General features: G+C 51.9%; 9 protein-coding genes across 13 annotated transcripts; 5 read left to right on the plus strand and 4 right to left on the minus strand.

Annotated features, from left to right (window-relative positions):
- The first annotated feature begins 13 nt into the window (after positions 1 to 13).
- Positions 14 to 1,913, plus strand: PV05_01662. Of its 2 annotated transcripts, XM_013466684.1 has the most exons (4): positions 14 to 181; positions 238 to 288; positions 344 to 708; positions 759 to 1,913. In XM_013466684.1, exons 1-4 carry the CDS (start codon positions 131 to 133, stop codon positions 1,720 to 1,722), a joined length of 1,431 nt encoding a protein of 476 aa, XP_013322138.1. In that variant the 5' UTR covers positions 14 to 130; the 3' UTR covers positions 1,723 to 1,913. The 2 variants fall into 2 exon arrangements, with proteins under 2 accessions (XP_013322138.1, XP_013322137.1); XM_013466683.1 differs by having other exon boundaries at positions 181 to 288.
- On the minus strand, positions 720 to 2,903 carry PV05_01663 (uncharacterized protein). Its single transcript, XM_013466685.1, has one exon. The coding sequence runs from the start codon at positions 2,702 to 2,704 to the stop codon at positions 2,231 to 2,233; it is 474 nt and encodes a 157-aa protein (XP_013322139.1). The 5' UTR covers positions 2,705 to 2,903; the 3' UTR covers positions 720 to 2,230.
- A 100-nt stretch (positions 2,904 to 3,003) lies between these two features.
- On the minus strand, positions 3,004 to 4,603 carry PV05_01664 (uncharacterized protein). Its single transcript, XM_013466686.1, has one exon. It carries the CDS (start codon positions 4,322 to 4,324, stop codon positions 3,191 to 3,193), a length of 1,134 nt encoding a protein of 377 aa, XP_013322140.1. The 5' UTR covers positions 4,325 to 4,603; the 3' UTR covers positions 3,004 to 3,190.
- A 141-nt stretch (positions 4,604 to 4,744) lies between these two features.
- PV05_01665 (uncharacterized protein) lies at positions 4,745 to 6,466 on the plus strand. Its single transcript, XM_013466687.1, has one exon. The coding sequence runs from the start codon at positions 4,895 to 4,897 to the stop codon at positions 5,945 to 5,947; it is 1,053 nt and encodes a 350-aa protein (XP_013322141.1). The 5' UTR covers positions 4,745 to 4,894; the 3' UTR covers positions 5,948 to 6,466.
- A 449-nt stretch (positions 6,467 to 6,915) lies between these two features.
- On the minus strand, positions 6,916 to 12,145 carry PV05_01666. Of its 4 annotated transcripts, XM_013466689.1 has the most exons (4): positions 11,812 to 12,145; positions 11,698 to 11,760; positions 11,431 to 11,647; positions 6,916 to 11,383 (listed from the first exon to the last, which is right to left on the minus strand). In XM_013466689.1, the coding sequence occupies exons 3-4, from the start codon at positions 11,491 to 11,493 to the stop codon at positions 8,159 to 8,161; spliced, it is 3,288 nt and encodes a 1,095-aa protein (XP_013322143.1). In that variant the 5' UTR covers positions 11,494 to 11,647; positions 11,698 to 11,760; positions 11,812 to 12,145; the 3' UTR covers positions 6,916 to 8,158. The 4 variants fall into 4 exon arrangements, with proteins under 4 accessions (XP_013322143.1, XP_013322142.1, XP_013322144.1 ...); XM_013466688.1 differs by having other exon boundaries at positions 6,916 to 11,647; XM_013466690.1 differs by having other exon boundaries at positions 11,431 to 11,760.
- Positions 12,146 to 13,047: 902 nt separating this feature from the next.
- PV05_01667 (uncharacterized protein) lies at positions 13,048 to 16,822 on the plus strand (the record flags this gene model as incomplete). Its single annotated transcript, XM_013466692.1, has 2 exons — positions 13,048 to 15,862; positions 15,909 to 16,822. 2 exons carry the CDS (start codon positions 13,048 to 13,050, stop codon positions 16,820 to 16,822), a joined length of 3,729 nt encoding a protein of 1,242 aa, XP_013322146.1.
- A 771-nt stretch (positions 16,823 to 17,593) lies between these two features.
- Positions 17,594 to 20,874, plus strand: PV05_01668 (uncharacterized protein; the record flags this gene model as incomplete). Its single annotated transcript, XM_013466693.1, has 2 exons — positions 17,594 to 19,244; positions 19,307 to 20,874. 2 exons carry the CDS (start codon positions 17,594 to 17,596, stop codon positions 20,872 to 20,874), a joined length of 3,219 nt encoding a protein of 1,072 aa, XP_013322147.1.
- A 227-nt stretch (positions 20,875 to 21,101) lies between these two features.
- On the minus strand, positions 21,102 to 23,042 carry PV05_01669 (uncharacterized protein). Its single transcript, XM_013466694.1, has one exon. It carries the CDS (start codon positions 23,008 to 23,010, stop codon positions 21,466 to 21,468), a length of 1,545 nt encoding a protein of 514 aa, XP_013322148.1. The 5' UTR covers positions 23,011 to 23,042; the 3' UTR covers positions 21,102 to 21,465.
- A 223-nt stretch (positions 23,043 to 23,265) lies between these two features.
- PV05_01670 (uncharacterized protein) lies at positions 23,266 to 25,930 on the plus strand. Its single transcript, XM_013466695.1, has 3 exons — positions 23,266 to 23,950; positions 24,003 to 24,124; positions 24,174 to 25,930. Exons 1-3 carry the CDS (start codon positions 23,665 to 23,667, stop codon positions 25,530 to 25,532), a joined length of 1,767 nt encoding a protein of 588 aa, XP_013322149.1. The 5' UTR covers positions 23,266 to 23,664; the 3' UTR covers positions 25,533 to 25,930.
- The last annotated feature ends 7 nt before the right edge of the window (positions 25,931 to 25,937 follow it).

Here is a 25,937-nt window from a genome sequence, read left to right on the forward strand (position 1 = left end):
CATAGAAAAAAATATTCAAGCCCAAGCCCGTGTTTGCCCTTGGGTGATTGTTCTTCCGATTTTCTGAGCTTACAACTTCGACTTCTTACACCATCAGCGTCAGCCCGACATATTGCACACTGTGAAACATATGGGATCAATGGCGACCTCCAGCTATGCTCTCTCCCAGGCTCATAAGGACGTGAGTAGACGAGACTCACGAACTTCAGAGAACCAATCCGCTCACAGGAAGCATAGATGCTCGAAAGGTCCTTGGTCGAGTCTGACCCCGAGATTGCAGAGATCATGGTAAGTACTACCATGTCCACCGTTGCAGTGACCCTTGCTGACATTTCTTGCGAAGAAAAAAGAGATCAAACGCCAACGCGAGTCCATCATCCTCATCGCTTCCGAAAATGTGACCTCCCGCGCTGTCTTCGATGCCCTTGGCTCTCCCATGTCAAACAAGTACTCCGAAGGGTACCCTGGAGCAAGATACTACGGAGGCAACCAACATATTGATGCGGTGGAACTCACATGTCAGGCAAGAGCGTTGAAAGCGTTCAACCTCGACCCGGAGAAGTGGGGTGTCAATGTCCAGCCTTTGAGCGGGAGTCCAGCAAACCTGCAGGTTTACCAGGCCATTATGAGACCACATGACAGGTTGATGGGCTTGGACTTGCCTCACGGAGGACATTTGAGTCACGGATACCAGACGCCGTCGAAGAAGTATGTATATCAGGATTGGTGCGGAAGTATTGTGATTGACATTTTTGCAGGATCTCCGCTGTGTCGACCTACTTCGAGACCTTCCCCTACCGAGTTAACCTCGAGACCGGCATCATTGACTATGACCGACTTGAAGAGAATGCTCAGCTATACCGACCGAAGTGCATCGTGGCTGGAACATCCGCATACTGCCGATTGATCGACTATGCCCGTATGCGTCAGATCGCAGACAAGGTCGGAGCCTATCTGATCGTCGACATGGCTCATATCTCCGGTCTCATTGCCGCCGGTGTCATCCCTTCACCTTTCGAGCACGCCGACGTCGTCACCACAACCACCCACAAATCCCTCCGTGGTCCTCGTGGAGCCATGATCTTCTTCCGTAAGGGTGTCCGCAGCACCGACCCCAAGACTGGCAAGCAGCTCCTGTATGACCTCGAGGGACCCATCAATTTCTCCGTCTTCCCCGGCCATCAAGGTGGCCCGCACAACCACACCATCACTGCCCTAGCTGTCGCCTTGAAACAAGCTGCGACACCCGAGTTCCGAGCATACCAGGAACAAGTGGTGAAGAACGCTAAGGCTCTTGAAATCGAGTTCAAGAACCTCGGATACAAGCTGGTCGCGGACGGCACAGACTCACACATGGTTTTGCTTGACCTGCGTCCCCAGAGTTTGGACGGTGCTCGCGTCGAGGCGGTCCTGGAGCAGATCAACATCGCGTGCAACAAGAACAGTATCCCAGGCGACAAATCAGCCCTCACGCCCTGCGGTATTCGCATTGGCACGCCGGCAATGACTTCCCGTGGATTCGGCGAGGAAGACTTCAAGCGCGTTGCAGGATATATCGACCAGAGCATCAAGCTGTGCAAGAAGGTCCAGGGGGATTTGCCAAAGGAAGCTAACAAGCTGAAGGACTTCAAGGCTGCTGTGGCGAATGACAGTGTCCCTGAGATCTTGAAGCTCAGGCAAGAGATTGCAGACTGGGCTTCGTCTTTCCCTCTGCCAGTGTAAACATTTAGCCGGATTGATTCTGGTGACCTGGTGAAATGGCGTCTGGAGGGATGGGCGGATGCGGTGGAATATTTTCAACGGCTAGGCTTTCTTGGGGGCTGAGGACAAACAGCATATCTTCAACGATACCCATACCCGAGTTCGGGAGAAGTCGCGACTGATAATGTCGTGCAATACGAATTTCTTGCTCCAACCCTTCAGATCGTGATATCCACGTTGTATGAAGGTGCTTCTTCGTCCCGCCCAGCCCAGTTGTTCTTGTTCCAGTCGTGATCCCTTCTTATCGACACGTAGCCTCAGCTCGGTGTTTATGGCCTTTCCCTCTGCTGAGTGATGCAGCTATTCTGGTCTAATTCGGTCGTACTGTCCGTCCTAAGACCTGCGACACGTGCCTTCTGATTCTGTTTGCTGCTCCTTTCAGGGTTGCCGACGTTCCAATTCGCCTGCCGTGGGTGAGTGTATCGGTCTGTGGTCCGTGTATAGAGTGATTCAGTCCACCCTCTTTCTTTCAGCCCTCGACACCCTTCATAACAACATCGCCGCCCTCGGCCGCAATCCCCGCCAACTTACCCAACCTCCCTCTCAACAGTCCGACCGTCCGTCGAAGCTCCCTGATCTCGCGCTCCTGCTCTTCAACGCTCCTCTCGACGTCGGGCAGAACTTGCACCGCCGCCCTTGCCTTCGCGATGTGCTGTTTGATACCGTACACTTGCGACGGGAGGTCCTTGAGCTCGAGGGCTGGGCCGCCGGTCTGGAGGTGCTGCGGCGGCTGCTGTTGCTGCTGTGTCGAACTCGTTTGGGTTTGAGACTGTTGCTGGGTCTGCGACGAGGATTCGGCTTGAGAGGGACCCGTCTGTGTCGTGGCTTGCTGGAGGATATTCAGGCGCGCGATCAGGAGGTAGATGTCGGGTAGGATGGAGAAGGTCGAGGGGGAAGGGAAGGGAGGTACATCGGGGTGAGATTGAGATGTGACTGATGGCATTTTCGAAGGAGGTGTGGAGGACTGAGTTGGTAGAGAGAGAAAAGGAAGCCGCCGTTTGGAATGTGATAAAGCAGTGGAATATTGATAGAAGATGGAGATGAGCGACGCGGAGAGATTTGGGCGAGTCAAGACGCAGCCTTGTTGTGTGTCGGATGACTCGTACACATTACTAGGCACCTATTGCGCTCGCAAGTGTTCGACAACCTCGAGGGTAACTCAATAGATTGAAAGAAGCAAAATAGAAAAAGGTGTGATATTACGTGGGATTGACTAAGCCCAACATGCAAGGTGGATCATTGCTCATGCACAATTGATCGTCCAGGGATCTGGCCGGTCGAGAATATACTAAGTACAAGGCGGTGCTTAATACCCGCTTCAGCAGCGTTTGACGGATAAAAAGTAAAAAGGCCACAGGCTTGTATCTATCGCAGAGCACTAGCATACAGATGGTCGTATACCAACCAGTGCCGGCCAATCTTGTGCAGCTCATAGATCGTTGAAGCCAATGCAGGCTCTTCCAAGTTCTTCTGGTTTGTCCGCCACGGCCCAGGCCCACGCTCTGCCAGCTTCACCGGTATAAAGTCCGACGAACTGGTCACTCCGGCCCGCGTCTTCCAACCATCCTTGACTCTCGAGGTAGTCAGTTGACATATACGTGATGAAATGCTGGAATTCCGCTTCATCGTCCAACGCAAGTGCATTTCCTGCGATACCATGACACAAGCATGGTTCCTTGACGAGCACCCCCCGCTTCCACGTATCTTTTTGGGCAGCTTCGATGGCTGCATCGATATTGTGCTGTAGCTTGGGGAAATACGGGCGTAGGGCTCTCAACGAGAGAACGGCTCCGGGTGCTCCGTGACAGAATTGAACGAGCTTATCCGAGCCTGGGGGTAGCGATGATGGGAAGTTGCCAGTCGGAAACTGGGTATCGAGGACCTGTGACAGGATTTGTTCCACCGACTGAGCCGCTGAGGGTTCCGAAATCACAACTTGGCAGAGGACACCGAAGGTTCCATGAGCCGCTCCGAGGTAGGCTTTGCCATGCCACGTCCAGGGCTGCTGGCTGGCCAGGATGCGTTGGACAGTCTTCTGTATCGTTGCACGAACCATTCTGGCAGCATTTGAGTCTTTGTTGAAGCCGCTACCGGCAAGTCGAAGCAGGTACAAATAGCCGGATCGTCCATAGAGCCACTCGTCCGACCCGCCTGCTTCATTGATCGTGCTTTGATATGAGCAGAGTTGCTGCACAAGGCTGGCATCCTGGTCCATCGCTGCACGAATAGCTAGTTGGGTCAGTGCCTCATTTGCGACGCCGCAGTGATTTGAGTCGACACTTTTTGGATGCGATGCGCCGAGGCCAAGGTAAGCTTGCGCCCAGTCCAGAAGAGATTGACTCTTGAAAGAGAGATGAGGATAGACCTGGGACAAGCGAAAGAACAGGTAGGCTACCGACGTTGGGCCGTAGTATAGGCCATGGAATGTCCATCCTGTCGAGCATGTCTGAACAGGAGGATTGTAAGTGTTGATTCGGGTCAAGGAGTCGATGAGCTCTTTGTGGGCATCTGCGCGCCGCGAAGGGACTTCCTCATTCTTGTAATGTCGGCTTCCTACGCTCATTGTATCATATTTCAAACCTCGTCAGAGCTTGAGGGATGATCAGGCACATCTCACGGCATTGCAAAGTTGTCGGTGGTCAAGATCTTCAACGTCATCGGATAAACACGTTCAAGCACCTAGACGAGTCGGACATCGCTTCCAGCCAACCCAGTTTCGATCAACCGCTGTTACAAATCCGTAGTACGACCACCTTTAGGGCTCCCCTTCATGAGCGAGATGATGAGGTCCGAAGCAGCACGATGTGGGAAAGCGGGTGACATCAGTCGGATGTCCCGTGTGGAGGATGGCAAGGTACTGTCTGCGTGCTGTAGGACGATGATGGGGGCTTGCGTCAATATTGCTCCAACAAATTTAATAGGGCAAAAGGGACTCCGGGTCTATTTTCCCACCTCGTTCCGTGTCGTCCGTAAAGCCTTGCCGGATACTTTATTCCATCTTCTCCAGCATTTTAAACGATCACGCAGGTGTATGACCCAAAGGGCCTGAGGAGGAATCAAACAATCAAGATCGAAACCTGAGCTGGTACATGCTGCAGTATTCTTCCACCAAGTTGTCCCGGTACCTTGGCCCATGCCAGCACCGCTACGAAAAGCATGTCACGCATGTAGGAAGGCCAAAAGACCGTGTCGTCCGCAGTTGCCAAAGTGTGACAGGTGCTTTGCAAAGGGTCTCGAATGCACTTATGACCTTGAGCCTGTGACCAACAAAGAGAGAGGTGGTCCCGACACTCTCCCTCAGCGCCAGCTAGTCCGGGAACCTTTTCCATCTGTGGTCTACGATTCCATACAAGCAGCACATGCCGATGCCATTAAGAACTATACTGCCAATGGTTTTGACCCACACTACAGATTTCCAGCAGTGTCAAGTCCCGAGCCTTTCGCTTTGGCTTTCGAACAGTTGAACGAGATACCTCTTGCGACGTTCCAACTCCGGTCGACACCGTTTGTTCACTCCCAAATACTGTCTTCAAAACGCCAGGGCTCAACGGACCACCAGTCCCAAGCTCTTGATAGTCAACCGAACAGCACCACGGGTCTTTTCAGGTTCATGGAGAACGAGCAGCGGAGACTTTTGTCTCTTGACGTCGAGAGTCTTCCATTCTCAGAATTCCTGGCCAACTTCCACAAACTGATGGCCATATTAGTAGCTTCCACGTTGAACAAAGTCCGCGGTCAAGCAGAAGTCTCGGCTTTCCGGGCACTCCGAGACCTCTTCCCCGAATGGACGCAACACTTCCACGCACATCTCCCGCGGAGGCTTGATCCGGATCTCTCAGCCTGGCAGGCCTGGACACTAGCAGAGACGACGCGTAGAACGATCATCTTTGCCCTCATGGTGGAAGTAATTCTAGAGATGATCTATCGTGGCTTTTTCTACTATCGACCAATGGTGGAGTCTTTGCCCTTTGATGCCAGAACCGGCGTCTGGGAAGCCAACACTGAAGCCGAATGGCAGGCGGCTATAGCTGAGCATGGCGGCATCGAATGCAGTCTTATATCCTGGCACGAGTTCATTGAGAGCGGAGGACCCGAGCCTCGTAAGGAGTACGACGGCATGCTGCAACGACTGCTCCTTATCGGCTACTTCAGTAAAGCTGCTGTTGTGCACGATGCAAAGGCGTGATGACACCAAATAAACGCAAGGAAGCGCAAAATGTATACTCGAGCAGCGAAGGATTGAAGAATTCATTGCAATCATCGCCACATTCCGTCCATGGATATTTCGGGACCTGACAGCAGTGTGAACAACGGCTTGACGAATTGGACATCTCATGGTAGAGTACTTAAATGCTCTCAGCAATGATGTCAGGGCCGCAACGATCGCTGAGATGAGTTGCGTATCTTGAGAGGAGACCAAGGCCAGTATGGTCTTACCTTGGCTGTGGCGACGGCCTATTCAGGATTTGCATTGCTTAGAGTTGTGGCAGGAGACTGTGTTTGGATGAATATGCGAACAAGACAATGGATAAACAAGGCTTTGTAGACTCGCTCCGGGTAGTCTGGTTGGCCTATGGATGCTTGAACAGTATGCTTTGACAGAGGAATATGGGTGGCCAAAGTCGTGGATTTGGAAGCGAGATTGAATGATCACACACCAACGGCAATCTTCTCAAGATGGACTTTATCCTGGGCAATAGCTATGACGGTAGCTGCAAATCAAAAGCCCTGTCCTCGCATTGAACAGGAGGCCCTCCTGCCACACAAATTGTCCTCGCTGCTGTTTGTCGTCGAATGGCGCCCTAGCACCAAATTACACGATTTACCCATTGAGACCGTAGTACGTAGTAGTCCTCGTAGTCTCGCACAGTACAGCGGTGTTCGGATTGTCCCTCGTCAAATCTCAGGCTTCCTGAAACTCGGTTTCCTGGAGTGCGAATCTCTTTCACCACTGATGCCTCCATCGGTCTAATCCACAGCCTTCTCCCGGTGCTTTTTTGAAGCGTTTCCCTCCAGGGTTTAACTTCCGTAAGAAACCGATCCACTCTGTTTTTAGGTGGTTCCCTTGTGGGACGGAGCCTCACGGCCTCTAAGAAACTATTGCACGAAAGTACATATCTCTGAGCACAACAAGGCATTTCTGTCAGGACCATTCGAGCTCGTCCCAAAAGATATAATAATAATGGACCCAGCAACCAGCGAGCCCGTCAAGATGTTCGCTCTTTTTTCCTCCAGTACCTCAACTCGCACCACTCTCGTTTCCCACCTACGCATGCCGCACGAAAGAACACGCCTAAGACGCGATGGAGTACAATCAAGACCTTCATAGGAGCCAGTACGTCCACCCTTCCAAGCACCCACCCTCTGTTTGCCTGCGTTAGCACCCTGATCTGAGGAGTTCCCAACCAGCACAACTTTCCTCCTCGTCTACCGCACCGCTTCCAAGACCTTCCTACGCTTCCCTCAACAACGTCTTTGACCACTCACTTTCACCAACCTCTGCCCCCGTTCTCCCTAGTTCCCTTCACCCTCTCTCCGGAATCTGGGTTCCAGCGATAAGTTTCTTTCTCTAATGAACGCTGCAGCCGCCCTGTCTACTGTTGGGGACACCGCCGTATCCCCAAGCAAAAGGGCATCGTGGAATACAGGATTTCAGCAAACCGGCAAAATCCACTGGCTCATGCATGGCACAATGCGATCTTCAACACATTCCGCCGCTCAAAGGCACAGTTCTTATACGTTGTTCCGCCGTTGGTGATGGCCTGGTGGATTATTGACTGGGCGAACAAGCGGTAAGTTCCGGCCTCAATCCGTACGTACAGCCCTCCCCAGCTGCAAGGTCAAAAGAGGCAGTGGATGCAGCAGTTTTTATTGTTGTGGTGGTTTAAAGACGCGCGGATAATGAGAGACTGTCAAGAGCTTAGACAGGCTGACCCAAAAGGTGTATAGAAACGCATATTTGAATTCGAAGCCGGCGAGGATGAAGGCTGAGGCTACTGGTGGTGATTGATAGTCGCTGATGGGGTTGTCGTATGATGTACTCGGGAAGATTGAGCCACCCGAGCACTTGCCGCAAATCGCTGATGGATCCGTTGAGCTTGAGGTGTGGTAGCATTGCGGTGGAGTTGTTTACACGCAACACATGCTGGTAAAGACCTCCGAAAGACGACTTTGGGGCCATGGTTTGAAATAGATGGCGAGAGGCTGTAGGCGTTGGAGCCTGAAACTTTCAATGAACAGTTTGTAAGAAGACCAGACGACTCGAATAGTCGCTGATTAGCATATGAATTCGTGAAAGCTACATCCGTCAGCGGGCCTCGGCTAGGCGCGTTGCTTTTCAGAAGAGTCTGATTGCTGTCCAGCCAACCCTGACTCAAGCTCGAAGCAATCTTCCAATTCAAAGGGTAATGTACAACTCGTCTCTAGGCAACCCATCATCCTTCATGTTTGGATAGTATGGCACTATGCTATCCGCATTGTGCACGTAAGCATCGTTGTACAGCCTCCAATACGGTGTACGAACCTTCCGGGCTGGATGGAAAAGACCTGCCCAGACATAGTTCATGACGATACCTGGGCCCACAGCCATGCGAATAGCTTCGATGGCCTCAATGATCCGGTCGATTACGTGAGGGCTGGTCTCGAACAGATTCGGGTAGAGCAGGTTCAGTAGGTGGACCATGGCGTCCTCGCAGCCGAGTCCAACCACGCCCAGTGCGACGTGCTTGACCACACTTGCGGCAGTCTGTCTGTGGACCTGATCACGGTCGATGAGCGCGTCTTCAAGCAAGGGCGTAACAGCGTAGACATAGTCTTTCGCCATCTCGCCGATATACTCGAAGAGGAAGGACAGGGACTTCAAAACACCGTTCTGAACATTGAGCTCGGGTACACGATACTCGTTCATCAAGGCTGGAAGGACAGTGAAAGGTGCGCAAGTCTCGGCAACGATACCGATGGCGACAGCAGTGCAGACACGGGACTGCCGTTCCTGTACACGCAGGTTGTTGAGTAATGTGGCGAGAACGTCTTGCGGTCCAATGGCTTTGGCAATGAAGCCGAAAGTGTTGTTCGCCGCACGACGAATGCCCTTCTTGTGCGCCTTGAGCATGTCAAGCAATTCGAAACAGATACGCATCCATTCTCTGGCGTTCACTGACTCGGGACCTCGATCAGCGATACGACCGACAAGGTCAATGGTGTTTTCCTGGACCTTCTCGTGACGATTTCGCAGGATAGGGGTGAGACGTGGCAGCAGGTCTTTAATAGGCGGCTGCATCTGGTTGATCCCCACAACGGTGACAATCGATCGAAGGGCACCTAGGATCGAACCCAGAACTTCGGGATATTCTTCGCCCAAGTATTCGTAAAGAACAACACCGAGCTTACCCATCAGAGCATCTTCGCCACATTGTTTCATGACCATGGCAATTCGGGAGATCAGGTCTGCCGCTTGTTGTCGAACAGTGGCTGATTTGTTGTTTAATCGCCAGAGAATCGTGCTGACAATCTGTGGGAGGTATGGTTTGCAGCGAGTGCCCAGAGCATTGACGACTGTACCAAAGCCGTTAAGCATGACAACATCTTCAATGCCTTGTTCCTGGAAGGCGAACAAGATACCATCAACAAGTCGTTCTTCTAAGCGCTCATTGATGTCCGCCGCACCAAGTGATGCAATGACCTTCTCGATAGTTTCGACAGTCATTTTCCTGTATGCTTCACTTTCGTCCTTGAGATTGTTCACAATACGACCAACAATCTCGCTGACGCCCACTTTCTGACCAAGGTCAACGGTGGTCTCCACGACCTGACGGTAATTGCGTTTGTCCAGCGCCATTCGCCGCACCCAGAAACTCTTGAAAAATTCATTCAAGACATGTTCTTTCAGATATCCTGCAGTGACACCATCGGTGCTTGCACATTGGGACACGACCTTGAGAACAACCTTTTTCATCTCCTCGTCAGGAGAGGCAAATTCTCGGAGCAGAATCTCCATGATCTGGCTGGTATAGTAGTTGGCGTATTCTTCATCCATGAGCGGAATGATGTAGCCCACGGCTTTCAAGAAGCCTGCCAACCCCTTACCGCGTTGTTTCCGAGCTCCCGTCCAGAGCGGATTGAGAATGTCATCAAAGCTTTCAATACCGTACGGGTTTGCCGCCTCTGCCAGCGCTGCAATTGCCAGAGACGTAACCGTCCGCACCTTGGCTTGTTCGTCACTGAGATTGTCGGCAATACAGTCGACCAGGCCCTTCAGATGAGGAAGGATAGCACATCCCATCAGAATTGGAATCTGTTGGACGATTTTAACACCAGTATGTCTAGCTTGCCACGATTTCTTGCTTCGACAAACTGCTCGCAAGAAAGGTAGAAGTGCGGGTATGCCTAGAGCTGAAGCGACCACCGCAAAAGCTCTTGCTGTTGTATTCCGAACATACTCGTCGACGTGATCGATGTCGGGTCTCATTGTACTGATCATATGCGCCAGTCCTGCCGCCTTGGCAAGATTCGAAATGATTTCCCGGCCTTCGACACGAGCGTAGTAATCCTGGTCGATGAGCAGGGGTTCAATAACGACCAGGATTTTGTGTACATAGGGTCGGATGAGATCATCGAGCTTATAGAGCACACGGTCAATGACTTTGACGAGCAGATGCCGTTCCTGGTCTTCGAGGGATTTCTCCATTAGCAAAGGCAAGATTTGGTTGAATAGAGGGCCAGCTCCAAATTGTCGCGCGTTGTCCGTCAGCTGTCTCAAAGCGGTCTTACGCATTGGCGGAGTACCATTCTTGACCTTGAGCAGCAATCGCATGATCTTGCGCTCCTTGAGCTCATCCACAGACATGGCATTTTCGTCGGCTCCATCAACTAATTTTCCGAAGTACGCCATATCCTCGGCTTTGAAAAACTGAAGGTCTCCAACCCCAGGAATATCCGTCGGGAGTTGTTTGCCCATCATCCTGGGATTTTCAGGTTCCTGCATCATGAACCCGCCAATACCTGCAGAGCTACCGCTCGCCGCTGGAGTTGCCACAGCTTTTCTGGCAACAGGACGAACTTGCGCATAGCCCGGAGGAGGCTCGAGAATAGTGTATCCTTCCGTGGGAAGCATCATATCGAGTTCTTCGTCAGACCAAGGAGCAGTCCGCGCAGAGATGTCGGTGCCAAAACTCGCTCCTGATGTCTGAGCTACAGATGTAGCTGAAGCCAGTCCGGGTGCCTGGTCCCATCTGGAACGTTTTGCAGGTGCTGGCGCTGCATCAGGAGCAGGAGCCTGATCCCATCTCGATCGCTTCTTGGTCTCAATTTCGTCGGGCGCGGGTGTAGCTTCGCTGGAGACATCCCATCTCTTCTTCCGCTTGCGGCTGGTGGCCTCTACGGTCGAGCCTGCGTCTGCATTTTCCTTGTCGGCTTCTTCTTTCAGGGTCGGTTTGTGTTCAACAACTCCGTCGCCGTTGGCCTGTTTTTCAGCGATCAGCTTTTTGACCCGTTCTTCCTCACGCTCTATGTCCTGCAATTGCATGACCTCCCGATAAGTAGCACCCTCAGTGACGCCGGCCTGTTTGTTGGCCGCGAAAGGATCGGCTCTCGTAGGGGTGAGAGGCCCTCGCTCGAATCTTCGCTTCTGATAATCAGTCTCACGATCTGCGATCCTGGCAGACTTCTCACGTCCAAGGAGAATGTCCTCTTCTTCCACGCCATTTCCTGTCGCAAATTCTTGCATTTGCTCATTTGTTGCAGTGTACTGTCCTACCAATCTTCTGCTGCTATCGGCATCAGGCATTTCCTCGTCCTCGCCATCCGCTGCAAGTGAGGTGTGGTAACCAGCAAACCTGTCGCCATCGCGGTCGTAGAGAGTGGTATCGAAATTCTCAGTCAAAGACACCTTGGTGGACGAATCAGTGCGCTGACTAGATGGATCGAAGGTCTTGGAACCTTTTTTGCCGGCAGCCTGAGCGTTGCGCTCAGCCTGCAGACGTCGGACGGTGTCGAAGTCGGCTGCGGAGGAGGTTAGCTGGGTCTCTGGAGAACGGCTATAATGGTCCATACCGTCCGACATGATGAACGTCGAGGCGACTTCGATTACACCAGGGAAAATTGTGGTAGCGGGGTTGGAAGTTGGATGAGTTTGTCTGAACAGTTCATGCCGCAGTCAAATTGAAGGAAAAGCCGTCGAAGAATACGTGAAGCCTGCTTACTAAGGGATCATGTGACCTTCTTGGCGTTTCGCTTGGTCTCTAGAGTCCGGAGTCCGGACACTCTCCAGTCACAGGTATTGGGTTTAGGGATACTCGTTGCTCGTAAGACTCCGTGCTTAGGATAAGCGACCGTGCGTGATCTGGACGCTGTATGCTTTCGGTGTTCGGCAATAACTGTTCTTACATCTAACGTTACGCCCGTGAGATAGCCTCCTGTCGGTTGAGTGGCAAACCATGATACTGAAAGGCATTCCAGGCGACGCGAGCAATCATGGAGGGCACTATGGTTCATTCCCAGGCTAGGAAAGCCAGGTCCGGGGCACTAACTCCAGATTGACCATGCCTAAAGCACGCGGGAAGTTGGTTAGCGAGGTTGACTGCTGCAAGAAGAAGTCGACGGTCGATAATGGATTGGGGGTAGCGGCGTGTCAACCCCACAGGACAAACCCATGGCTGAACGGCCGCTCTCCCTAAAACTAAAAACCCAGCGACAGCAAGATGCATAGTTAGTTCAGCATATACCAATCGACACCACCCACCCACCCACCCACTCGCGGGCCTATCGATCCATACCGAATTGCATCTCCAATAACCGCTCCCACCATAGTCCTGAGTGTGCCACACATCGATCTGCCTCGACTCTCGTCGCATTGCACGTTCCTGCATAAGGCTTCCTCCCATTTCCTCCTGCGATCGAACACCGCCCAATGTTTCCGACCGGCTGCGAAACCCTCCTGCGCCAGTCGACCGGCTGAAACCTCGTATTCAACGGTGTTGGCCATGTCGCATTTGATCTGACACCTTCCAGTTCGGTCCCTGCCGTTTCTTTGACTCGACCAGAGCCTTTCAATTTTGTGGCTGTCACTGAGCTGACTACTTCGTCTACTAAGGACGACTGCCCGTTGGTCCTCGCGAAACCCCGCGCAAATGCTGGGTTGTGCAAAATTCAACCCGGCCAAAGCGTGTCGAACGAACAAGTATGCGCACTGCATGTACCGTTACAAAACATTAAGAGGCTGTACTTGTGACAAAGAGACAACAACTCCAAAGCCGAAGTAGACAGGGCTTTGAGGGGTCTCCGGCCGCGATGAAGCCTCGTCCGCGGGACGAAGTACTCAATGGCAATAGTCAGTCGAGGTCAAGGCCACAAAATGTACAGCGGCGAACGAGCCGGCACGCTTCTTCTCAAGATCGGCATGGCCGAATATTTGAGGAGTATGAGCACACAACGATCCGTGCGGTGACTCCGGATTCGGGTGCATACACAACCTTTCGCGATGATTCCACTGATGGCAGTCAAGTCCATTCCCCCGTCCTGCAATCGACCCGAAGCAGAAACTCCCAGAGGAGGCGCGAGACCTCCGCCTCGATTTCGAACACCGATGAAGAAGGCACTATCGAGAGAAGGAGGAGGAGAGCCCAGACAAGAACAAACACAAAAGAGGATCCGCCATTGGATGCCTCCCCGGGCTCCTTCATAACTAAGACTCGCAAGAGACTTGGGTCTATAGCGACTGGTCCTCCTCTGAGTCAGCGTCAAGAGAACGACTACGGATCCATTGGCTTTCCTTCCGTGGTGCGTAGTCCGGACACGCCGGAGTACAACGATTCACGCAATCCTCCCAAGACACCACGTCGACCATTTTCGCCGAGTGAGATGTTCGGTGTCAGTGGCAGCAGCGTCCGATCGCCCAAATTACTGGACATTGACTCGGCCAGGATCCTGCACCTAATGACGACTACTTGTGGGCGAATGCATGGAATTCTTTTCTTCAGACCACTGCACACGTCTGCTTGGGCTTCCGGCTATTGTGCCATCAACGTTGCTCCTGGTAGCCTTGTCTGCCAAACGAAAGGAGAAGTCTCCCAGGCAACAGTTTTGATATCTGACCTCAGAGGATGTACGGTCAGAACGCATTACGACTATGAAACCCAGAGCACATATTTGAGTGTTCTGATTGCTTCTTCGGCCACAGGTTATCAACTTCGACCACCAGTTCCGGAAACCTTTGATTCCTGGCTTGCGGCACTGCTCTGTTGGCAACCACTACGACCTAAGGGCATTCACAACAAAATGACAAAACCCCAACTAGTCAGCATGGCCGACAAGAAGACGGCACCGCAGCGGAGATTGTCAGATACTGGCAATACCAAAGGTACGGCGATTGTCAAGGTGGGGAAGATGCTTTTATGGGACGGCCCCTTACCGTCCGGCTCCCAACTGGTGTCGTCTCCCAACAGCCTTGGCCGATCCATGACAGAAGACAACTATCATTGGCGCAGGGTAAACTGTACTCTGCACGAGAATGGCACTTTCAGGATCCTGGCGGATGCAGAACCCACTGTACTCTCTGTGACGCACCTCTCCCAGCTGTCCCGCTTTGGCGTTCAGAGACTTGACGAAAGTGTTCTTCGAATGCCTCATTGTATCGCCATCTATTCCCAGTATCGCGCTCAAGCACCGCTAGTGAGATACTCAAGGCCAATGGTTCTGTGCCTGGAGTCAGACACTGCTCATGAGGCATGGTTCGTCCTTTTACGTGCACTTACGGTGCCTGAGCTGTACGGACCGGAACAAGGTCCAGAAGGCCTCCATCAGGCGTCACACTCCGATACGTCCGACGAAATACAGCCTACCCAAGGAATGTTCCGCATAGAACGCTCGCTAACTGTGAAAATCACAGAAGCGAAATTTTCGCCGCGGTTCGTTGCACAGATTCCTCATGAGCAGCAGAAGCACAAAACAAAAGTCGGCAAGGGTGAGCAGACCAAAGAAGGGGTGTACGCTGAGGTCCTGCTGGAGAATGATCTACGGGCACGCACAACCACCAAGGCAAATCTGACTTCGGCTTTCTGGGCGGAAGAGTTCAACGTAGAGGATATTCCTGCCACCCTATCAAAAATCACCATCGCCGTCAAGCTCGGCAATCCCGCTGAGAAAGAGTGGACGATGGTGGCTGACAGTCTCTACGATATCTCTGCAGATGCAGGTTATCTCTCAGGCCTCAGTGGGCTGGAAATCTCCTCCCACGACCCTATATTTGGCAGAGTTGATGTATCGATTGACGACCTAGAGCATCATGGAACGATCGACAAGTGGTGGCCATTACTGGACAACAATGACCAGTCGGTCGGAACGCTCCTGGTCAGATTTGCGCTTCAGGAAACCGTGGTCTTGATGGAAGACGACTACAAGGAGCTCTCAACAGTCTTGCAGAGTTTTTCCAATGGCTTGACGACACAAATTTCTCAACTACTTGGGCCAGATCTCCGACATTTATCAGATATTCTGCTAGATATCTTTCAGGCTTCGGGAAACGCTAGCGAATGGCTCATCAGTCTGGTTGAGGAAGAGATTGATGGTATATACAGAGAGACCCCACCTATGCGGATGCGGTTTAGCGGTCGTATACATTCCAATGACTCTTACGAATCTGCCGAACAACGAGAAATGCTTGTTCGGGACCTCAGTCGATCGGCTACCATGGAGGCCAACCTACTCTTCCGGGGCAATTCTCTCGTCACTAAAGCACTCGACGCTCATATGCGACGGCTAGGAAAGGAGTACCTCGAGGAAGTCTTGGGCGCTAAATTGCGCAAAGTCATCGAACGAGATCCGGACTGTGAAGTTGACCCCAATAGGGTCCGATCGCCAGAGCAGCTCGAAAAGAACTGGGCCAACCTTATATTCCTTACCAGCACCATTTGGAAATCGATTCGCGATTCAGCCGCGCGTTGTCCAGTGCAGTTACGACTAATCTTTCGACATATACGGTCTTGTGCCGAGGACAGATATGGATCTTTCATTCGAACGGTCAAATATACCAGCGTCTCCGGGTTTTTCTTTCTTCGATTCTTCTGCCCAGCAATTCTGAATCCTAAGCTCTTTGGTCTCATCCAAGGTAAATTTTGTGTAATCTCGCTACGAATTCTTCTAACTTCCAACAGAACTTCCACCTGATCGTACGAAGAGGACTTTTACCCTGATTGCAAAGTCCCTTAATGTGCTCGCAAACCTGGCCAGATTCGGGACCAAGGAGCCCTGGATGGAACCAATGAACAAGTTTTTGGCTGCTTCCACAAACGAGTTGAGAAGCTTCATCGATGAAATTTGTGCCGTCAGCGCGTCGCAAATGGCGTCGGTAACTCTCGAGCCACGATTTGCGGCTCCGAACCAGATCAAGAATCGACTGCCGCCAATCTCAAGGGAGGGGCTTCCAAGTCTACCATTCCTGTTGGATCACACCAAGTTGTTGGCGCAGCTCGTGGACCTATGGGTCTCACATGCTCCTGAAAATATAAGCGAAGCTAGTGATGATTCAGCTGTCAGTGTTTTCCATTCTCTCTGCTTGAGGTTATCAAAGAAGAGCAAAGAGTGTCTCAAGGCGGCGGAATCGGCCGAACGACCAGACGAACGGTCGGAACCCGCGTGGGAGCGAATGCTCACGGACCAGCAGAAGGATAACTCCCCAGGTAACATCTTCGAAGAGCATCCCATGCAGCCCCGAATGAGCACCGAGATTACTGCGCTACCACAAACGGCCGAAGCTATAGCAGACAATGAGTACAAGCATGCTGAAGTCTCCCCCATTGCCGGAGAAGGAGATACTACGCCATCGAGCTCGGCTTCCATTGCATGGGATAGGCGAATTCCGTTCCCGCATAAAGCTGCAGATGCTCGTGCAATGACGAACTCAACGAATTCTTCAACAGCATCGGTCGATATGACAGATGAACCACGCAGAGCATTACCAGGCAGCCGCGATGGACCTAGCAAGAACCGTTTATTTGAATTGATGAGCTCTTCGTCACGGAAGAAGAGCAAAGCCGGCGATCGACCTTACGGAGATGACGACGCATGAACTTTGACGACAGTGAGCGACGATGATAAGTGTTATGTCCAGTAGATACCTTAACATATGAACAAGAGATCATTTCGGGCTATACACATTCTGTTTCCTGGTACGTCGCTAACGCCAGCACTTTTCGACAGCCTCCGTTTCAGGCTCGTTTTCATTCTCAGCAGGATCAGCTACTCTCTCACTTCAGGTGGTCTTCCTTCACTTCCTCTGCACGTGATGAAGACCTACCTCACTTGTCCTTTGACTGCGAGTCTTCACTTGTGGAACTCACTTACGGAACATCACATGCTTCTGCAGCAAGGAGATCAACCAAGAGAGACGACGCTCGTATGCCAACACAGCACCTTCTACCTACAACCATCTTTCCTTGAAAACATATCTTGTCTCTTGTCTTCTACAGGAGCCCAGGAGCCGACGGGTATCGCCATGGACTATGATTTGCCTGTGAATGCATTGGTGTTGCAAAATCGTTTGCCGACTGGGTGTGGACCACTGCAGATTGTTCTTGGATGAAGCAAACGTCTGCCGGGACTTCGGTGCTCTACTCCTAACACCGCCATTTTGTGTTGAACGGGTCCGGCGGTATCATCATCTCCGCCTTCATGGTTATAGGCTTATCACAAGGATATCTTTCACTTCATCCTACCGATCTCTCGATCTCTCCCGCTGTCCATCACTCATTTCTCCAACCAGCACCCATTGTCAGCTTCCAACAGTCTCAATTGATCACATTGTTCTATCCAACCGAGTTGAATCGTCCTTCACCTGAACATGCCTCCGCTCTATTCTACGATAAGTAGCGATGACGACGATGACAAATCCAACAACCTTCACTACCCCGTCATAAGACGGACGACCTTGAGGTCGTCGCCAAATGGAGACGTCCTTGTCTCGCGGCGGGTGAATCAACGCTCCTCTATCACGGTCCAAGTCAGTAGGACTATTACTGAAAAGGACAATGAGGACGACACCGACTCCGGGTCTGAGTCTACATCTACATCTGATGATGAACGCATCGATAAAGAGGAGGAAGAGCTAGACATCGACACCCCAAACAAGGGACCTATGACGCGTTCGAGATCTCGAACGGAAACAACAGAAAGCCCCGTCGACATCAACGGTGGTATTGACGACGATCTCCTGGCGTTGGCTCGCAAATTGAAAGTGGCCGAATCTCGCAACAATCTTGAGCAATTATACCCACCGCAGTTTCGGGAGTCTTCCATACCGCCGTATATCCCTGAACACGTCATTCTAGACGAATTTGCGGCAACAGAAGATCACTCCCAGTTAGCTGAGGAAGAAGATCTCTTCAATGAATTCGTCTTACAGGACTTTCACGTCTACCGTGCTCCGGGGCATGCCAAAAAGGGATTTGACGGCAAGTACGAGTCGTTGTCGACAGTTGCATCTGAAAAAAATCAGTCTCACTGGCTCATCGACGGCTTTCTCGAACACAATGGTACTCGACGACGGCTTTTCGCAGCACAGATCGTCCGTGTCAATATAGGTGGGCTGGAGGACCTCCAGCAAGCTTCCACCGAGATCTGGGTTCGAACACAAGAGGGCAGATCCAAGGATTATTGGTATCGCCTTCGGCGTCCCTCCTCGGACTATCAATCATACTGGACACGCTTCGTGTGGCTTGCCAACTTTTTCAAGTACTTTGTCGATTTCCTTCATGTCCATAGTGAAGGTGTGTCACTGCACGACTTCAAGTCTAAGTTCCGCAGTTGGTTACAGCGCTTGCATGGCGACAATGTAAATCATTGGCAGAGTCAGTGTGACTTTCGTGAGGATTTTACCCACGACGTGATACGCCACTGTCAATTCATTCGAGACCAAACTTACCGGGCGTACAAGAAGGACTTATCTCAGCTGGAGGCCATAATGAGTCATCCGATCTGGGAAGAAATTGGCGTTGGCCAGTTCAGCTACAACGAAGTGATCAGAGCGGAAGAGGAGAAGACTACTGTGACAGCTAACGTCGCTCACTTGTTCCTGAAGGCATCTCCACATTGGCAAACTCAGTTTGAGCTTCTTGAGGTTGTGCAGATATGTCCACAAGTTGAATCAGTCAGACAAGAGAGGGCGAGGAAGTGGAATTTCGCTCAAAAGCTGGCTTACGATCAGACGTACAATTTCGTCCGCTCCGGCAAAGACAAGATTTCGAGAGCTGAATATCTACTTGAAAACGCCGAAGGCCACCGCCCTGTGCCAGTTCGATTGGTTGATAACTTGCTGAGAAAAATTGTTATCATCAAGTTGGACGACGTCAGTCACAGCGAGAAGTATAGGTATGCTTGGGTCAGGTCCGCGTCGAGGTCTACTAAGACTATCGGCGTGGTTTGGCTTGTATTACCCTCTGAAGCCGTTTGTTGCTCGTTCACAGGAAAGGTCTTCTACCCGATTGGCGATGAGCGTAAGTATCCACCCTATACTCTCTCGCTTCGGCAGAATAAGTAGTCTTCTAACGGTCTACAGTTATCTTCTCTGACAAATGCAACTGTGACGAAATTCATATCGAAAATGTTGTGGACGTTATTGATGCTTCTGTGTTCACCGATCATGCGGAAGATGGCTCTCAATTGTTCGTCCAATGTCTCTATAAAGAGGGCGAGGAAGCGATTGTCAATGCAAATGAAGAAGACCTCGCATGTCGATGTCGTAGCACCAGAAAAAGAAATCAGGTCCAAACGCCTCGGCCGCCATCAAGCATGCATCTCCCGAAAATGCAGACTCTGTCTTTATTCTCGGGCTGTGGTCTCTTCGACTATGCTTTCAAAGCTACTGGCTTTGTTGAAATCGTTCTTGGTATAGATTGTTTCGAGATGGCTATCCGAAGTCACCAAGCTAATGAGAACGACCCAAGCAAAAAGACGCGATATAAGATTGGGTCCGTTTGCGAATGGCTGTCGAAGTTCGCGTCAGGGCAAGAACCTATGATCAGTATTGACTGCATTATAGCAGGCTGTCCCTGTCAAGGCTTTAGCACTGCGAACCACCATAAGCATGAGCGCAAGGGGCAAAAGAATTGTTCTTTACTTGCCAACCTCTTGTCCTGGATCGAGATTTTCATGCCGGCGTATGTGGCCATCGAAAACGTACCAGCCATGGACAGTCCACAGTCTAGTGCATGCTCGCATGCGATTACCCACTTGGTTTCGCTGGGCTATCAAGTGCGAAAGGATGTTTACAAGGTGTCCGACCTTGGTGGAGCTACTCATCGGAAGAGGCTGATTATCGTCGCTGCTGCTCCAGGTGCGATTCTGCCTGATGCTATACCCAGAACGCATGGTAGAGGGCTGGCACCGGTTAGAACGGCGGAGGCGGTGATGCGCCATCTACCGCCTCTACATAACGATACGATCCTCAACATTCAGAATCCGAATCACATACCCATTGATCGACTCGCCGTCGATCTTGATAACGAAGTCTCTCGATTGAAAATCGTGCAACAAATACCCACTCGACCAGGTGGGACGTCATTGATGACGGCTTACAACCAGGGACTATTTTCTCGATCTGAACGGAGATGGATACGTAGCTTAAATGAGACACAGCAGGCGAAAGGCTCAAAATCCTTCAAACGAATCAACCCGGATAAACCCTTCCAGACGATCACCACAAAAGTTAATCTGCTTTGCAGTAAAATGGGACAGTTGCTACATCCCTTTGAGCATCGCGCGCTGTCGCTCCAGGAAATCCGCCTTGCATTCGGCGTCCCTGATTCGTTCCTACTGGTTGGCAAGGTGGCCGACCAAGTCAAAATGCTCGGAAACAGCGTGCCCTGGAATCTGGGTGCTTCGGTCGGTCGCCAAATCGGTCGATGCTGGTCGGCTAGTCTCCAGAAGAGAGGGAACGGTGGCACCGCTGCAGTCAACGTCAAGAAAGAGCCGGCCGTTACAGGGCAAAAGATCAGCGTTGTGATTCCAAAAACTGCGCCGCGGCGGCGTGCGAGACCAGTGATCGAGGATGAGAGTGATGGTGACAGCGAGTCATCAGTTGAATACCTTGGGACGAGACTCGCAAAGAAACCGCGTGCAGATTGAGAATCAGCAAGTTGGATTGCATGAAGTGGGACAAATTATCGAGTTGGATAACGAGTACGAACTGGAAAACCAGCAACTTGGATGCAGAGAGCACGAACGGGAGAACCAAGACTTGGGTAGAGAGAGCATGAAACTGGAAAATCAGGAGTTGGACAGAGAGCATGAACCTCGAGCAAATGTGCCTTTTGATGGAATGAAAGAATGTGATTTAACCCTTCTTGCTTCGTTTGCCTTTGCATGTAATGCACCGCCGTGCATTGCATCAGTCCGCTTAACAGCGACCGCCTGACAAAGTCAGCGATCCCAAAAAACACCCGCCATTGCTCTCCTCAGCTCCGAACGCTAGAAGTCGAAGCAAGCACTTTCGTGAGGAGGTAAATTGCGGGGAATGCGGAAACAAGATCTTTGAGTAGTATGGCAATCGTCAAGGGGAAGAGATACCTAGGTATGCAAGGTAAGGTATGGTCAATGCCGAGGCGGAAAGGAGAAGCAGCGTCAGACGCAAATGGCTGGCCTCTGCAGCCCTGGAAATTAATTAAAGGTCTAATATCTCACGAGTGTTGTACAATGAGAAGGAGGCTTTTTGCATTTTCAAGCATGCCCGGCCTCTATCGCAGTCATATTCAAGCGTTTCGACACGACGCCCAGCCAATGAAGCATACGGGGGAACCAGAACGTCTGCTCATGCCGGAGCCACCACGACCCGCCTCGACTGCCCGGCTGCACACCAGAATGGTTCTCATGTTGCTGCAGGTCAGTGGCACGCTCGTCCTCAATCTGCCGGAGGATGCGGTAGGTTTCCTCGTTGAGCTCGACGCCGCCACGCTCCATCTCTAGAAGAAGGGCGTCAATCTCGCGCAGAGACGAGCGAGTCAACCAGACGAGGGACATGAGCGAATTGTAGAACTGCGTGCTCGCGCCCAGGACGTAGGATGTATGTCCGAATGAGCGGATGCGGGGAAGGAGGTTGTGTGGCAGTGGCGACGAAGGATAGTGGTTGATATACAGGCGCAAGGCGAGCAGGAGGGCGGCAGGGTAAACGTGGTGCAGGATGGTCAGGTAAATGAGGTCCTTGGATTCCTCGTCGGACAAGGATTGGTCATGGCTGCGTTGCTGGAGGGCTTCGCGATCGGAGACGGCGGCTTCCTGAGCAGCTTCGAGGAGTCTAAGGGGATTGTCGGAGCGGGCAGGGGAGAAGTGGACGCTCTCCGGTCCCAGGAGTCGGGGTCCCAGTAATCTGGGTTTCCAGGTTGGTGTTGGGCGGAGGTATACGGCTAGAGAGAAGATCCGCTCTTCGCAGACAGACCACATGGCGATGTCGCCTCGCTTAGTTGTGGAAGCTGCAGCGTCCTGGAGCGCGCAGGCGATGTCGGTCATGCATTTGCGCACGGCGACTTTGATGGGCTCGTTGAAGCGTTCAAAGTCCCGCGGGGTGGCGATTTGTTTGAAGGAGTTCCCCGGCAGGGGGAGGTGATATAGCTCGTCCTTTGGCAGGTGATGGTCTTGTGGAATTGGTTGTGTAGATGTGCTGCCTGGAAAAGAAAGGTCTTCCCATCGGTCGGCGTCGGGATGGACGAGAGGTTCTGGTGATGCTTGTTGGGTGGTGTCGAGATTGGGCGTTGCCCAAGCCGGTCGTTCGACGATGTCGACCTTCACTGGGTCCGCTTTCCGTTGCCGCTCGCGAAGGGCCGCGGCTTTAGCATCACGCTCGGCTTGGTAGCTTTGAACCGAAGAGGAAAATATGTTGAGGATGTTTTCGATGTCAGTGTCCAGGGCGTCGACGAAGGGTGATTGGGATTTGACGCCTAATGGTTCGGACTGAGACTTGGAGGGAGTGAAACGCTGAATTGTCTCAAAGGCCCGGCGTTCACTTGGGGTGATGGTGGATTTCAGCGTAGTGGTCCGTGGTTCTGGCGAAGGTTTTGAACTTGCTGATTCGGATGCCCGACGAGCTTTATGCTGAACCAATGGTTCCCAAGGAGAGGCTGATGGGATCTCGGTTCCATCTTTGTCCTTTACGGATACCCTGGCAGACTGAGTTGCTACACAGCGGCGCGATGGTCTCGTAGATCTGACGGCCCGACGGAGGATAGTTCTTGTCTGGTAGAGAAACAATAGCTCTGTGCGGCCAGCCATGCTGGACAAGGTAGACCAGGTTTTGAGAGGACTTATATTCTGTACTGTGTAAAGCTGAAGATCTTTGCCGCGACGGTAGAAGTTGATACCACGTGACATCATCGGAAAATATGTCGCTAGTGGCTTGGCGCGATCCTGAAGGCAGTCACGCGTTGTATACCGAGTGGGGACCAGACACCCAATCAGACTCCCAGTCCCAGGCTGCATCCCATCCCACGATGATAATCCTCCTCTTCTAACCGCGCCCCACTACATCCCAGTGCCTCATAGATAAAGACCATTATCAGTGTCCCCAGCCTTCATTCCCCCGACGTGGATTCATTGATATGAATCACTCCACACAATCTACCATTGATCTTGACAATACTGTTGGCGAAGGCTGCATCGAGCGAGACAACCACCCATCACGCTCAACTCCCTCTAACCCCACGCACATCTGCCCAAGCACGTGGAAGTGCCTACACCGTCCCGAGTCTGCGCGGTCAAAGTGCGCATGACTCGTGGCACAACTCCGACATTCCAGGTCTACCCTATAGTCTGACCTCTTGTGCGGCCGCTTTCTAGAGGCAGTGACGCCTTCATCCGACCTCGATACTTGGGTAACTCTTCTTCAATCTCGAGAACCCGCCTCCTCAACGCTTCTCTTTCCTGGTCATGAGCACCGCTAGCCCGCGACCAACCTCGAACGCTCAAGAAACCTGGCACGGTCTAGACCAATATCAGAACATGAACAGAGGCCATTCAAGCAGTCTTTCCTCGGCTCAAATGCCGCTGCCAATGATGCAAGGACCAAACAGAGCCCGCGCCGGCTTCGGGGCGAATGGAGAAAAGGCGGTCCCAGTCCCAGGGTACGGAAATGGGGTGGACAGAAAAAGTAGTATAGGAGGGGGAACTCCGTTGTTCGATATGGCAAGAAGCCCTCCAAACACATCAAACAAGAGTAAGTCCTGTCAAGAACCTGAAGAAGAATGCGCCTCCTGATGCCTCGAAAGATACCAAACATGTCCCCTGCAAGTTCTTCAGACAAGGCGCGTGCCAGGCAGGGAATGCCTGCCCGTTCTCCCACGCTCTCGAGTCCATTAGCCATCAAGCGCCTTGCAAATACTTCATGAAGGTACAGTCCACCCCTCCAAATCGTTTTCTTTTGCTAAAGTTTGGACCAGGGCAACTGCAAATTTGGCGCCAAATGTGCTCTTGCTCACTACCTGCCTGATGGACGGCGAGTCAATCGAGCCGATCTGGACGTTGGTTTAGCCATGGGAAATCGAAATTACAACTACGCCAATCGAGACCAACCTCCTTTCCCTTCTCAAGACCCAGCCCTGAATGACTCGACGCTAAACCAAACACCTTACGGGCCGGACTACTTCCCGGGTCAAGCATTCCCTCTCATGGACAATGACGAAGCAGATGCATTCCAAGACCGATACAATCAATATCAACCGCATTCCGCACTCGACTCCGGCCTCAATTCTCCTCCAACCTCACACTTTGGCTCGCCTCCGAACGACTACCAATTCCCCAAATCTCCAGTTGACAACCTACGAACCGCGCTCAACGCACCTCTCCCACAATCGTTCGATGCAAATGGTATCTCGCATATCGCAAAGTACGGACCTCTTGGACAGTCTGTGCCAGATAAATTTGGACTGCGTTCTCCTGCTTCATCTTCTCTTTCAAGACGACTTGGGAGTCCTCCTGACTCCATCGTCAATGTTCGAAATGCTAATCTAGGTTCGAATTTGCGGAACGCATCGCCCATGGCCATGTCTCCGCAGAACACAGAAGAATCCATCAGTCAACGAATAATGCATTCTCAGAGACCTATCAAGACGAGGGGTCTATCAGCCAGTGTCCCGCGTTCAAGCCTTTATCATGAGTGGGAGGAGAATCTGGGGACGGAGACCGATTTACTACCAAACAGCCTCCATGATGAGGTCCTGACACCACAGGAAAAGATTAGACGAATGTCTCGGCCGGAACAGGACATTACCTCGAAAGATAACACGCCCGGCCTCGCCATACCAAGCGGATCCTCCAGCAAGGTTGGATCACCACCTGCTGGCAGTCCGTCGAGGTTTAGCGCATTGTGGGCTGAGCAAAGAGAGAAAAAGGCAGCAGAGAACACCGCTCCTAGCATCGGCCACGTGGGTTCACCCCTGCGCGGATCATGGATGCCGCAAGAATCTTCAAGGCCAGGCGTACAGATTTCGGGGATATCTCAGGCCATGGCAAGAATCCAGCTGAGCCGGACTGACTCCGGCGAATCAAACGGCGGTCGCAGTAGTGGACTTAGGCATTCGTCTGCACCAATTGGTCGATTGGATCGTGGTATATCCAGTCCGGGTCTGAGTTCAAAGAAGATTGACGAAGAGGTCGAGGGTGTTTTCTTTCCCATGGATGGAGTCGACAAAACTTCCGGTTGGACTGGCCAATCACCGAGACTTGCACCAGTTCAAGAGAGACCCAATGGAGGGCTGCCATCCAGCAAGAACGATAATATGTGGGCTTTCCAATCATGATCGAAAGGCGTTTTCATGCACACACGAAGCTCAGAAACTGACGACTTACGATACGGGGTCCAAAATGTACAGCCTTCTACGTTTACAGCCGCCCTGGATACACATTGCTCGGCGTCCAAAGAGAATAAAACTGCATGCATATTAGCCTGGGATCGGAGCCTTATTCAGCATTGCAGGGCAGGAATAAGAGAAGATGAGTACATGGGCAATGCAAGGTTTGAGCCTAGTAATTCTTTATTATCAGGCTGGGAAATGTCCTATGTCATAGACAGACAGCTCATGAGATTTGAGATTTGTTCAGCATTGATTCCTTCTCCTTCAGGTTCATACTAGCGAGTCATCAGGCGTAGCCGCCAGGTCAACCCATAAGCTATCTGTTCATGCAAGGCTGACATTGTGATTGAC

The sequence above is a fragment of the Exophiala xenobiotica genome, assembly GCF_000835505.1.
Source record: "Exophiala xenobiotica strain CBS 118157 unplaced genomic scaffold supercont1.1, whole genome shotgun sequence".
NCBI lineage: Eukaryota > Fungi > Ascomycota > Eurotiomycetes > Chaetothyriales > Herpotrichiellaceae > Exophiala > Exophiala xenobiotica.

Excerpts from the sequence above, each read along its gene's own strand:
- PV05_01662 (XM_013466684.1), top strand. The coding sequence starts at position 131 with ATGGGATCAATGGCGACCTCCAGCTATGCTCTCTCCCAGGCTCATAAG. Across the intron at positions 289-343 it reads CCGAGATTGCAGAGATCATG|AAAAAAGAGATCAAACGCCA; the intron begins GTAAGTACTACC and ends TTTCTTGCGAAG. Across the intron at positions 709-758 it reads TACCAGACGCCGTCGAAGAA|GATCTCCGCTGTGTCGACCT; the intron begins GTATGTATATCA and ends ACATTTTTGCAG.
- PV05_01663 (XM_013466685.1), bottom strand. The coding sequence starts at position 2,704 with ATGCCATCAGTCACATCTCAATCTCACCCCGATGTACCTCCCTTCCCT.
- PV05_01664 (XM_013466686.1), bottom strand. The coding sequence starts at position 4,324 with ATGAGCGTAGGAAGCCGACATTACAAGAATGAGGAAGTCCCTTCGCGG.
- PV05_01665 (XM_013466687.1), top strand. The coding sequence starts at position 4,895 with ATGCCAGCACCGCTACGAAAAGCATGTCACGCATGTAGGAAGGCCAAA.
- PV05_01669 (XM_013466694.1), bottom strand. The coding sequence starts at position 23,010 with ATGGCTGGCCGCACAGAGCTATTGTTTCTCTACCAGACAAGAACTATC.
- PV05_01670 (XM_013466695.1), top strand. The coding sequence starts at position 23,665 with ATGAGCACCGCTAGCCCGCGACCAACCTCGAACGCTCAAGAAACCTGG. Across the intron at positions 23,951-24,002 it reads TCCAAACACATCAAACAAGA|ATACCAAACATGTCCCCTGC; the intron begins GTAAGTCCTGTC and ends ATGCCTCGAAAG. Across the intron at positions 24,125-24,173 it reads CTTGCAAATACTTCATGAAG|GGCAACTGCAAATTTGGCGC; the intron begins GTACAGTCCACC and ends AGTTTGGACCAG.